We start from the raw sequence: 13,760 nt of genomic DNA on the forward strand, positions 1-13,760 counted from the left end.
AAATGTACATTTCTGCAATAAAAAAAGTATATTTTCTCACCCCAAAATGGGTAGTTTATATTTTTTGTTTGTGTTCCTCATTCTCGGGTTCTGTACCAAAGGCCTGGGAGCCTGAGGGTTCTGCGCAGTAGCTTAAATGTTCCTAGAACTGCACTCTTCTGGACAACAATCTCAGATGTCCCACCTGGAATCTGTTGAAGCCAATCCCCCAGCTTGGGGGTAACAGCCCCGAGTGCTCATATCACAACTGGGACTACTACTGACTTCACTTTTCATATCCTTTCTAGCTTCTTTTTCAGTCATTGGTATTTGTCCACCTTCTCATGCTCCTTCTTCCTGATGTTATAGTCACTGGGTATTGCCACAGTCACCACTATTGCAGTCTTCCGTTCCTTGCCTACCACCACAATGTCAGGCATGTTGGCCAGTACTTCCTTGTCTGTCTGGATCTTAAAGGATCTTAGCCCTCTATTTCTCAACTACCCTTTGTGATATCTCCCATATGGACTTAGGGAGGTCCAGTCCATATTCTGGGCAGATATTTCACTAAACAATTCCAGCAACTTAATAGTACCTATGTGCTGGATTGTCTCAGATCTTTTTGCACAGTCTGCACCTTGGGTCTTGTCTGGTGCAGAATGCTTAATCTGTTTCTGTATTATGTTTATTATATAAGTCTTACTTTGTGAACTGTGTTTAAGGGAACACTCCAGCATTATGAATTAATATGTTGATTTAGGCCAGTGCAGTATTGGTGGGTCTCCTTGTAAAAGAAAGGGTTAACTTGTCTGGAGTGGTAGACCCCTGCTTCTTTTGATCTGGCACTGAGTGCCTGTTCCTTTCGTCTGAGTGAAAAAAATACCAACAGTCATAGAGTTTGTGTCTCTTACACACTCTAGACAAGGCTGCCGCTTGCTTTACTACATTCTTATAGATGGTTTGTTTGGCACCTAGAAATTTATCTCAGACAGGGTCTGCCACACAGTTAATATATCCCGCGATCAACAGGATTCCTTTGCAAACCAGATCCACCAAATTTAAAACTTTTGAAAATAACCTGGTAGGGGCCTTGTTGGGTAAATACATATTCAACTCCATTTATTTGCCCTTTTAGAATAATGAATCTTCTTGCTGATCTAATTTTTATATTGGCACTGAAATGGCACTTCTCTGGAAAAAATTATAGCTACTCTGCATTTTTTTTCCCCTAGAACCAGAATATACCGTAGATAATTTTTTAAAAAAATTCCACATTTGTCTATTCCCCTAACCCAATGTGTCTCCTGTACAAAACCCACCTACACTTTTTTCTCTCAGTAAGGTATTGTACAGCAAACCCCTTTTACCTGGGTAGTTTAGACCCTGGGCATTTATCAAGATCATCTTAACCATATCCCCAAACTGCCCCCCTTAAGCACCACAGCCTCGATGTCTTTAAACTTAAAAAATTAACAACACATATAAATAACAGGACAGCGCATACAACATATAACCTTAGGCAGACCTGCTATGTCTTCAAGTTCTAAGTAATCACTAAAGTACCCATAGTGAGTGCCTGTTCTTGAGCTGCTAGGATTAGTGCCTCAGTGCTGTCTTTTAGTACTGCATTTTCCACCACTGGTATGATTTCTGCCAGTAGTAAACCCCACAGAGAGGTTTTTCTTGTCATGCAGTTTCCTCCATTTCTGCATCCTCTATCTGTTGTTGTCTTAGGCATTCCCTTAGCAGTTCATCTTTGGGAGCCATCTTTGTGATGTGGATGCTTTGTGTTTCATATAGGACTTTTGCCTTGACACTCACCAGACCACGACCACCTTCCTTCCAGCTGGTGTGCAGTCTCTGTGTGCTAGATTTTGTATGTAAGCCTACATTTGTAGTGAGTAGTTGCAAGGTTTTACTATCCATGGTGACCAGGTTGTTATTCCAGCTGGGTACCTGATGACTGGTAGGGCATATGTGTTAATTGCTTGAATCTTGTTCTTGCCATTGAGCTGGGATTCAGGACCTGTCTGACCCCATGGAGGTACTTGCTATCCTTCTTGCCTCTTCCTCATGTTTGCCATGTGTTTTTGGTACCCCATAGGAACTTGTAGCTGTTCTCTACATCTCCTATTTGACCTTCTGGAACTTAAAGGGATCCTATAGTGCCAGGAAAACAAAGCCGTTTTCCTGGCACTGTAGGGTTGATAGATGTGTGTGTGTCCCTCCGTGGGGCTGAAGAGGTTAAAAACCCTTCAGCCACTTACCTGAATCCAGCGGCGATGTCCCTTGGCGCTGGGTCAGGCTCTGCCTACACTCCTTCCCCACGGACGTCAGCCAACGGGGGAGACCTAATGCGCATGCACGGCAATGGCCGCGCGCATTAAACCTCCCCATAGAAAAAGCATTATGCAATGCTTTCCTATGAGGAAAATTTGATGCTGAAGGTCCGTGAGGATGTCCAGCGTCAGATAACTGACCAAAAGTCAGTTTGGATTCCGGAAGCCCTCTAGTAGCTGTCTGCTAAACATCCACAGAGGGCAGACCTAGAGCTGCACTAAGTGCAAAATGGAACACAGCACCCAGACCACCTCAATGAGGTGAAGTGGTCTGAGTGCCTACAGTGTCCCTTTAAACTCCTTCTGTCCTGATAATGTCCTTCCTTGCTTTCCCACACTTCTCTAGTTCAAACAACATTCTGAGATACTTGCTAGTTAGGTGGATCAGTGAGTCGACGTTCCGTTCACTCTTGGCATACAGCTTGATGTTGTCCATGCAGATTAGGTACCTGATTGTAGCTCCACTCTTGAACCTGTATCATATTCTTCATGATGATTTGGCTAATGGGGTTGAGGCCTATGCAGGACAGCATTGGGGATTAAATTGGGTTGCTAATTTGAATCTCTGCCCCTATATATATATATATATACACATATAGCCAGGCACATATATTTACCAAGACACCACGTTGTTATTTTAAATATTAATGTGAATCCTTATAGTGTGCTCTTTTTAGTTGTGTCAAATATGGTGGGATATATCAGGCAATAATTCTTGTTTTTTAAAGTCATTCCTCAGTGCACGCCAATATTAACCAAAAACGCTGATTTACAACCTGTTTATTTGTATCTTATATTGCAGACAGACTCTACTGACCCTGAGAAACCAAGCATCAAGAAAAGCCTCTTTCCACTATTTAGTTCAAAGAACCATTTAAAGCATAGCTCCTCTTTGAAAAAGCTTCCTGTAGTCAATCTGCCGATGGTATCATTTTTTTAATAAGCTGGCAATAAAACATTAAAACCTTTTCCATCACATGAAACAGCATGGAATTTTTCAGTTTGGTTGAGGGGTTTTCTTTCTGTCTCTTGTACATGGGCCAGTTTGATAAATCCTTTGTAAATTTCAGAACCACATGTTGTAAAATGTGGTCAAAAACAATGATATATAATGTGAAGCACTCTGGCTGTTGCGGAATACACATTTCTATTAACCTCAGTCTATTTTATGAGGTTAATATGTTTTATAACCCGCAGACACTACTTGAGCCACAGATTGCCTGTCCGAGGTAACATATACACATGATCATTTAAACCTTTCAGTCACATTTTGATACTTTCCTGTTCCAGAAGACATTTGCAATTTTGCCTTATTACTGTGCAAATTGTCAGATTTTCAGTAAAAGCACTCAGTAACTTGGTGTTTTTAAATATGTAGGGTACTGTTAAATGTCCGCTAATGTGTTTGGTGTAACTGGAGGCATACTACAGTGCATCACATTTATAAAAAAAAAAAAAAAAAAACTTGATTACATTTTTATTTTATTTTATACCTTTACAAACCTAAGATGCATTCTGTAAAAGATGTTTTGCAGATGTAAGCAACCATTTTTTAAATTTGATCAATTTAAAAAGGAATCAAATGTTACTGATTGGGTTATTGGTTGTAAAGTGTGACAGAAAATTTAGCAACAAATGCTTGACTACCCAGAATAAAAATCACTTTTCGCCTTGCATTTGGAAAATAATTTTATGTGTGTTAATATTTTGAAGACCAAAATCCAAATATGAACAGTGCTAATATTAGTAAGGGGATTTTACATATTGTCCAATATGGTAGCCAAAACGAAATCCTTATCATTTGCTAAACTTTTCCACAAAATACCAGAGGGGGTGACCAAATTATTTTAGTTTTAGACCAAAATAATGAAGCTAAAAAATAGTTACGTTAGAATGTTTCTTTCTGTTTCTGTCTTATGTTTATTATATAAGTGTTACTTTGTGAAGTATGTTTAAAGGAACACTCTAGCATTATGAATTAATATGTTGATTTAGAACAGTGGAGTGTTGGTCTCCTGGTCTCATCACTCCCAGTATCTGTAAATGAAACGATTAATTTACCTCTAATTCAACTGCAAGATAGTCCCTCACTACAGCTCCACTCTTCTCACTAGGCAGTAGTACTGATAAATTCCCAGCCAATTTGATGCTTCTCATAGAGAAGCACTGGGAGACAATGCACATGCTGAGCAATTGCCACATTATGCCCGCAATGCTTCTGATAGAAATGCATTGCTTTCTGCTGGGGCACAAAATTATCAGGAAGAGCACCTGTCTGACTGACAACTGGTAGGGATTAACCTTGTCATTTTATAAATGTACCTACGGTATTTCTCTTGAAATCATAATTTTTATGAAGTATCAAACTATAGGCGCCTAGAGATTCAAGGTGCAGTCAGTATTCATGGCTCCAAATTCACCTGGAGCACTATGCTAGCAGGACAGATGAGTCAAGTGATCACAGTGAGCTTCACCAATGTCATCAGGGTAATTAAGGTGGGATCTAAAGAGTCTGAGGACACCATGATAAGGTTTACCAACATCCCCTGCTCACTCTGCTGGTATCTGCATGGAGACCTGTTAAGTAATCACATACAAACACAAAATAAAGCACTGCGCTTACAGCAGCAGTGGCTTAGTATCTAACAGCTCAAAATACATAGTAAAAACAAAGAGAACGTTACCTGCACTTTTGCTCAAATTCCTATTTACATTTAAACAAAATGGAGGCTCTTTAGTTTCATTCCAATGGCCATTTGAATATAAGCCCACCTGCCACATCAAGGCAAACCCCAAAAGGTGAGTCCTAGACTAGCCATTAGATTTGCTCATATCAGCCGAGAATCTCCAATAACACAGGAAGGGGTATTTTATAAACCCTTTCACATTTAACCCTTTATAGGGTGACCAAGACACAAAAGGAATCTGGGGACCCACACATAGTGTCTGTCTTCCATCCCCAGAGACAGTGACTACGTCACAATAAATATATCTATTTATTATTATCTGCCCTTTAAAAATTTCATATATATTGAAATAAAAAACAAGCAACCTGGGAAAGACCCCAAACCCCAATGTATGCTTTTAAATAACAGAACATTTTAATACCACCAGAAAGCCAGAAAGCATAAATAATAATGCTCACCTTCCGATGTCAGGGTGAACCTCTTGATTGGTTCATTTTACACCTAGAGTTATCCTGGCTATTTAACTCAAAGACAAATTATCCAGTGAGGCCACAGAAGTTGGTCAAGTACAACAATCACTATCCAAATAAATTAAAGCAGACTAAAGAGAAACAAAGAAAGACAATCAACTGAGCATCCAAACAACCAGACAAAAAAATACAATTACTTATAGTACTGGATCACAAATCCATTGTGCAAAAAAAGTGCACTGGACAATATCACATTGTAGACCAGGAAAAATAAACAGCCATAGGCCCAGGCATACCACAAATGAGAGTCAATGTATTCTCCCTGCCCCCACATGGATCCTTATCTGCACTTTTGAATAGTTTTTATTTGCCCTATATCTGGTAGAACATGTAAATATTGAGTGGATCCTATACACCTGGTTATCCTTAAAGTTCTGTTTTTTTTTTTTTGTTTTTGTTTTTTTTATTGTGTTTTGTTTTATTGTTAGATTTATTGTTAGATTCCCAAAATGTAGTATTCAATAACTATCACGCCCCCTCCCCCTGACAATCCACTAAGTGCACACTCTAATTGAACATGCAACACACTCTTATGTAAGAAGCTTACATTTCAATGTAGCATCATGTGCCAAGGATGGTAGATGCCAATTTCATTGTGACATTTTATCAGTACTGATGGTTCTCAGTACTTCTAGCAATTTGTTCAACTTGGATTTTGGCTAAAATACAGTCTCACATATTCATTTGATTCCAGACCGTGCAAAAGAAAGTGTGTGAGTCATTCACAGCCAAGTGCAAGTTTTGGCTTTTATAAAACTGGCTTCTGACTTAAAGGGACTTACACGTCCAACAAGACCTACCCATGACATATTTATAATAACTCTTTTTCTTTTCAGCAGCAGAACTAACAGCATGCCAAAGCTTTGGATTGGGGTTGTGGGTTAAACTGCATGATTAGATAACCATTCAAATTTGCTTTTTCATTTTCAGCAATGTGAACAATGTCTATGGTAACATTTCAGCTACTAGCAATTCAGCTGCTTTGGGCTATGCTGTGGCCCCTCACCTGGCAAAGCATCATGGGAATCAGTCCACAGCAGCTGAAATGCCTGAGGTTGTCTATGACTGCTTTAGAAGGTGGAATATATTTTTATAAGTTAACCGAGGGGAGAAGGGGGATAGGTAATATAGTCATGTAAGCTGCTGCACATCTTTCTTGAGCAGCACTATTGGCTCATAATAACTGAAGTAAAGTGATATTCTGGATCATGCATATTGCAGAGCAAGATTCAAATCTTTTTAGAATATTGAATATGTCTCCTAACTAAGATGGATTGTTGATTGTATAGTCATGTCCCAGATTTAAATCAGAGAGTGATCTTATAATTACATAAATAATGTTTATGAATGCTTGTAATACTGCATGGATATTGCCAATAGGCTTGCATATGCATACCTCCCAACATTTCAAATGGACAAGGAGGGGCATTTTAATTTTAGGGGTGTGAGTGAGGGTGTGACCACAACAACAAAATGGAACTCCCAGAAAAGAGGGACTATGGATAGAAAAGAGGGATAACTGGATTTGAGCCAAAAATAGTGACTGTCCCTCCTAAATAGGGATACTTGCTTACAACCTCAAATACACAAATTATAATATAAAGCAACCTCTGACATTTATTAATGTGCCATGTATAATCTCACTATAAAGGTAATTTGTATGTTTGTTAATTTGTGGATTGTCCACAGCAATCTGAATTAACTGTGTGTGCATGATAATGTGGCATTTGTTCATTACTTCTTTTTAGGACATTATAGCAATGAAGGTTAATTTTGTCTAAAAATACAACCGTAATGGCAATACTCTTATTTTACTATTGAATTAAGTGAGACCAAGTCATATACACCTGATGTCCCCTAGATTAAAGGAGGTCCAGTAAATTTGAGATTCAGAACCTCTTTCTTACGTGTGCATACATCACACATTAATTAGAGCTATAGTTATTCTTCTTGCCAGCAGGTGGTGCAATAGAGCCTTTATGGTTTTTAATTTCTGCAGCTTTGAACAACATTGCACATTGTATGCTATTTCAAGATTTATTAAAAATACAGTGGTACCCCGGTTTACGAATTTAATGCAGAACTTTTCTTATTGCGGAAAAATTCGTAAACCGAAACGTGGTTTCCCATAGGAATGCATTCAAAACCAATTAATCCGTTCCAGAGGTCAGAAAAAAGTAAAAATGAGCTGGCATGGAAACCAACCCACAATGCAGAACACACAGAAAAAGGCATGCAAACGACGGAGCTCAGCTCCCTACCTTTCCACAGCTTGAGAAATGCAACAAAAAGTCCCAAAACCGCTGCAAATAATTTCCAGAATGGCTCCAAAAGGCGATGAAAAAAAACGCTCCAACACCTCCACGTGCTACCCACAGACTCCAGCATGCAGGGGGGGGAGCGCTAAAGGCCTCCCAGACGCAATGCATCCTGGGGAAACTTGCTTTGTATTGCGAAAAAAAATCGTAAACCGAGGCATTATTTTCAATGGATTTTCATTTGTAAACCGAAAATTATGTTAACCGAGGCGTTTGTAAACCGAGGTACCACTGTTCATTGTTAACATACAACATTTACTTCTCTATAATATTAGTTGGGGTAGTGATGTTTAATTTCTTCTACATTTACGGTATTCCTAGCATACATTATTCTCACCAAGTATAGCATATTCAGTATCCATTACAACTAGATGCTCTTCTAGTCTAGAAACCTACTAGATTATACTTCGTACTGTGTAAGCACACAGTATGATATCAGAATGAATGAAGTTTCATTAATTTAGTATATCTCTTTAAATACTAGCTGATTATAAATAGCCTACAGCAAACATAATAACTGCATTAATCAGTAGGTTAAAACTGTTTTTTTATAGAGAGCAAATATTATTTTTCTAAGGACTATAAGACCTCAATTTATTATAGTTAGATAATCTTTTCAAATTATTTAATATTTTTAATACAATTTTATAATGTATTAATATTAATGACATTTTATAATACACTTTTTAAAATGTCCTTTCAAAATATTAATATTACAAAAAAGATATAATAAACACATTGTAAAATATTACACAATTAAAATATTATTCTTAAAGGGACACTGTAGTCCCCTGAACAACTTGAGCTTAATGAAGCAGTTTTGGTGTATAGAACATGCCCCTGCAACCTCACTGCTCAATCCTCTGCCATTTAGGAGTTAAATCCCTTTGTTTATGAACCCTAGTCACACCTCCCTGCATGTGACTTGCACAGCCTTCCATAAACACTTCCTGTAAAGAGAGCCCTATTTAGGCTTTCTTTATTGCAAGTTCTGTTTAATTAAGATTTTCTTATCCCCTGCTATGTTAATAGCTTGCTAGACCCTGCAAGAGCCTCCTGTATGTGATTAAAGTTCAATTTAGAGATTGAGATACAATTAAATAAGGTAAATTACATCTGTTTGAAAGTGAAACAAGTTTTTTTTTTCCATGAAGGCTCTGTCAATCATAGCCAGGGGAGGTGTGGCTAGGGCTGCATAAACAGAAACAACGTGATTTAACTGATAAATGACAGTGAATTGAGCAGTGAAATTGCAGGGGAATGATCTATACACTAAAACTGCTTTATTTGGCTAAAGTAATTTAGGTGACTATAGTGTTCCTTTAATATTAGTTCATTTTAAAGATTTATCCAAAAATATTACTTATTATTTGTAATGCTTGTCCAACAATATTTAATCAGTGCAAATTACTGAAACAATAGACTTTGCAGACTTTGTTCAAAAACCTTATTCTTGATAATTCAGAAGTAGATAACCTGAGAACAGGAACATTCAAAGAATCAATTGAGATGCTAGTTATTTCGTTTATTCGTTTATTTCGATCATCCCAATCATATAATATTGGCAAATATAATTCAGATTGCAACCAATACAAAAGGAATTTTAGTCCCATTAAATAAATAATGCATTTAAAGATACTATGGATATTTATATAAATTAAAGTATAATAAAATACATTCACTGAGATACTCATGTTCTTATAGATTTATGCATAGTTTAACAATACAAATGTGTTTTATATTTTTGATCAGTGATGAAATAATTCACATAATTGAGCTTTAATAATCATCCCTAAAGTTATACATCCACTGGCCTCTAGATTCAGTTTACCAGATCTTTAAAGTTCTTTAAAGGGACACAATAGTCAGTCGCTGCAGACATTTTGCCATAAACACTGCCTTTTGTTTACATTGCTCCTTAGGGACATCTCCAGTGGCAGTCACTCAGACGGCCACTAGAGGTGCTTCCTGGGTGCAGCACTAACATTCAGCGTCTCAACGTTCTGCATTGCGACGCTGAACTTTCCCCATAAAGATGCATTGATTCAATGCACAAAGCACTTGAATAAAGGTAAGTTTTTAACTTATTTAAGGGGGTGAATGGGGACAGGGTACATAAATTGTGTTTTTCCAACTATATGGTCAGGAATACACGTTTGTATTTCTGACCTTATAGTGTCTCTTTTAATTGAGTTTCAGAGAATTGGAGAATATCTACATTCTAGGGCATATTGTAAACGCAGACAGATTTCAATAAAACTTTGTGAAGCACATTATTATTATTATTATATAAAAGGTAGATTTGTATGCATGCATGTGTGTCTGTCTTTCGATATATTGATATGGATTGGTATGTGGCTGATCCGTGGATTATGTGTGTTTGCCAATTGTCAATGGTGCAAAACTAATGCAGGGAGCTGAGCCTATGTAAATTCTGGTGGTTTCATATAGCCGATCAGCATGTTTGCTACTGTTCCTGATTTCTGTTCCTGGCCTGGCTATATCACTGACTTCTGTGTTTTGCTGTTCTGCTTCATGTACCAGATCTGAATGGTTACTGACCAGAAGGTCATACTGTTTCCAGTGTACCAGACCCAGCTAGTTATTGACCAATATTTCTGACTTGTTTACAGTGCACCAGGTCTTTCTCTGTCTCTGACCCTGTATTTGCCTATTGATTTTGAGAGTTATTTTTTAGCTTGCTCCTGATCTGAGTTAGGATAGATTGGCTCTGGTATTTCTTGCTTAGTGTTAGGTCCGGCTACTCTGTAGGTCTGTAGTAAGTTTATCTATCCTTTTCCTCTTTGCTTTTGTTAGGATTGCTGACACTCTTGCAATTCAGTTACTGTGGGGAAAAAAAAAACCTCATAAAAAAAATAAATGATGCAAACTAAAAATACAGTTATGTAAAAATGATGCCATTTCTGGGTTCTGAAGATAACCATAAACAATCTGACTTTTAGTTTTTGTGTTTTATGTCTCCATAGGTCCCCTCAATTGCATTACCATAAAACACTCTTCAGTGTTAACATCTAAAATAACAAACCCACGCACTCTAACCCTTGGCACAATCCAACTTCCTTTTATTTGACATGCTAAAAAGGACCTTTAGTCTAAACTAGACATCATACCACTTCATCTCACTTAGACTCTAGGGCTCTGGACACCATGAGATGAAGTGTTTAGGTTGTCTAGGGTGTCCCTTTAACTTGTGATTTTTGTTATTCTAAAGTTAAAATTAACTACTCTGAACTGATTGCTACTAAAATGTCCTATTGCTAAATATAAGTAACTGATCAATATTTAGTTTATCTATATTTGTAAATGCCCAGTCTCCTGAACCCTTAAAAAGGGCCCCCAAGTGGCCAGGGCTCCCCAAGCCCATACCACCCCTTCCTATCAGCCTCCTCACAATAATGATAATACGATTACTGTCGGCATTCATCTAGTTAGACCTTATGCCTGGTCTCAATAAGTGTAGCATTTGCTCACTTTAAAAGGGCTTTTTTTTTGAACCTGTAAAATGCAGTGTCCTTTTTATATTTATAAATTGTTTGCTCTACTAATTAGCATTTTAGCAAACTTGGGCCTCTTATAAATAGAAATGTTGCTGCAACACCAATACAAAAACCTAACTCTGGCAAATCAAGCTCATATGTGAAGGATTCTTTGTACACTCAGTGTAATTTGTGGTTGAATGTAAAGTATCTCTTTCTAGGAAAAAGCTTTCTCACTGACCATACTTAGAGGATTTGTCTCATAATATTATTATTATTATTATTGCCATTTATATAGCGCCAACAGATTCCGTAGCGCTTTACAATATTATGAGAGGGGAGATTTAACTATAAATAGGACAATTACAAGAAGACTTACAGGAACGATAATATTGCAGCTTACAGTCTCATAATATATTTCAATGTGATTCCATTAATTAAATAGAGGGTAATTCATTCTTGAAAGATGCCTCTCACAGTTTCATGAATATCAGATTGTGTCTGGTTGCTTCTAACTAAGATGTGGTTATCATTCTTGCTTGAACTCTGTTACAAATCACTCCATTTGTTTGTGTGCCACAGATGCCCAGTGCAGACAGTCAAGAACATCTGGCCGCACAGAAAGGCATCCACTCCTCCAGCAGCAAAAGCAGCCGACACAAAGAATGGCGTCCAGACAAGATGGGAGAACTCCATTCCCATGTGAGTATTTTTATTGTAGCATATGTATCCCACTACATAATGAAACATAGAGAAAGCTAAATGCACCATCCTAGTTTGCCTAGTTATTATTATAAGATAATTTGCTAATGCAGAGTTCCACTCTGTCAAAATAAGCTGTGAAGTTGCCTGTGAGAGTAGATGGAGTCTTGTATATATGTGCACACTCTGTATGGTAAGTGAAGGAACATCAGTAAGTGAAGGTACTACCTTATAGCGCACTGACTACGGACCCAAAAATGCACAGAATTGACAATGGCAGCCCGTAACAGAATTCTGAAATGCCAATGCCATGTGTGCTTGGGATGCAACTAGCCCGTAGCACACAGCTACAAATATTCAAGCTGAAACACTGCACATACCGACTCCTACCACCATGATCACTTCTAATCATGGTAGTTGGAGTAACTCTTTAAGCAGAAACTTAAAATATATTTGTATCAATGAAGTGCCTTGACAAATGTGTCTTTTTAGTATTCCAGTGAGTGGCAAATTTGTGAGTTGCTGTTTTTTATTTATATATATATATATATTTTTTTTTTTTCAGAGTCAACCTTTAAAATCTCTTTGGAAACTACTACACCCATCTTCATCCTCAAGTCACCCACCTCCACCAGATCCTCGTTTTCAACCATTACCAAGCCAGCCACCTAAAACACCTTCCTTCGCAGATGCAAGAATTCACAATATGGGTCAGACTTCCAGTGGTGGAGTTGGTGTCCATCGTCAGGAAACTCAGCCAAAAAGCAGACAGGGGCTACATATTCCAGGACAGGCAGAGCCTGTTTGGCATGTTTCCCCTGTAAATAGAGGAACCAATGAAGGAGCTCCTTTTCCCGATCAGCTATCTTCAAAACCTGGTCAGAATGGGCTCCCTTTTAACCGGACGAAAAGAACACGATTGCCAAATCTGAATGACTTAAAAGAGACAGCCCTTTAGTTAACACCTGAATGCAAGGCAATGTGTACCTGAAAGTAAGTGTTGGACAAATGGTAACTTGGTGAAATGAATGTAAAATAAAGTACCCATAGCTCTTTTTGATATGTGCAATATGCTTGTGTGAGGCTACACTGTGCATTAACCCACCCACTAATACTTCTGTTGATTGTTAGGTTATCTGCTATCAGTATTCTTTGTGACATTAGAATGTGCAATAAAAGAAGGCGTTGTTAATACATTATAAAGAGTTCCCACCACAGGTTTTGATATTTGATAACTAGCTTCAAAACCACAACAAAATGATTTTTTAAGGAAAACGAAACTTCCAGATTTATTTGTTTTTTTTGTAATATTTATTTATGATGGATTATCATAAAGTCATATCATTGTTAAATCGTCATGTTATTTTTGAGCTGTTATAAAACTTTGTGGAACTGTACAACAGCAAAAATAGATTATGAAAACTTACAGTTTAACATTTATATATTGCATTAAGAGTATTATATTACATATATATAAGGATATATATATATTTCTGCACACGCAAATGTTTGTGTGTGTAGTTTGTTTATATGTTAAATTACTGTCATTTTTTATAAAGATATACATTTAGAAAAACTAATATTGTTATGACATGATCTGCCATATTTTTTATACATTTGTGCAGTATGTTACTTCTAATAAAAAGAAGTTATCCTATGGATGTCAGTGTGACTGAAAAAAGTTTAAATCTTGTCCCATTACGAGGGC

At 37.4% G+C, this 13,760-nt stretch overlaps 1 protein-coding gene across 3 annotated transcripts in view; it reads left to right on the forward strand.

The window, feature by feature from the left end:
* CDKL5 (cyclin dependent kinase like 5) overlaps nucleotides 1-13,315 on the forward strand; it is a 177,710-nt gene extending 164,395 nt beyond the window's left edge. For 2 of the 3 annotated variants that reach the window (XM_063450183.1, XM_063450184.1), the window contains 3 exons: nucleotides 3,121-3,243; nucleotides 11,933-12,052; nucleotides 12,618-13,315. In XM_063450183.1, coding sequence (XP_063306253.1) covers nucleotides 3,121-3,243; nucleotides 11,933-12,052; nucleotides 12,618-13,010 — 636 coding nt within the window. In that variant the 3' untranslated portion in view covers nucleotides 13,011-13,315. The remainder of the gene's footprint in view (nucleotides 1-3,120; nucleotides 3,244-11,932; nucleotides 12,053-12,617) is intronic. The other variant, XM_063450185.1, reaches the window with a different exon arrangement.
* Nucleotides 13,316-13,760: the final 445 nt, after the last annotated feature.

The sequence above is a fragment of the Pelobates fuscus genome, chromosome 1, assembly GCF_036172605.1.
Source record: "Pelobates fuscus isolate aPelFus1 chromosome 1, aPelFus1.pri, whole genome shotgun sequence".
NCBI lineage: Eukaryota > Metazoa > Chordata > Amphibia > Anura > Pelobatidae > Pelobates > Pelobates fuscus.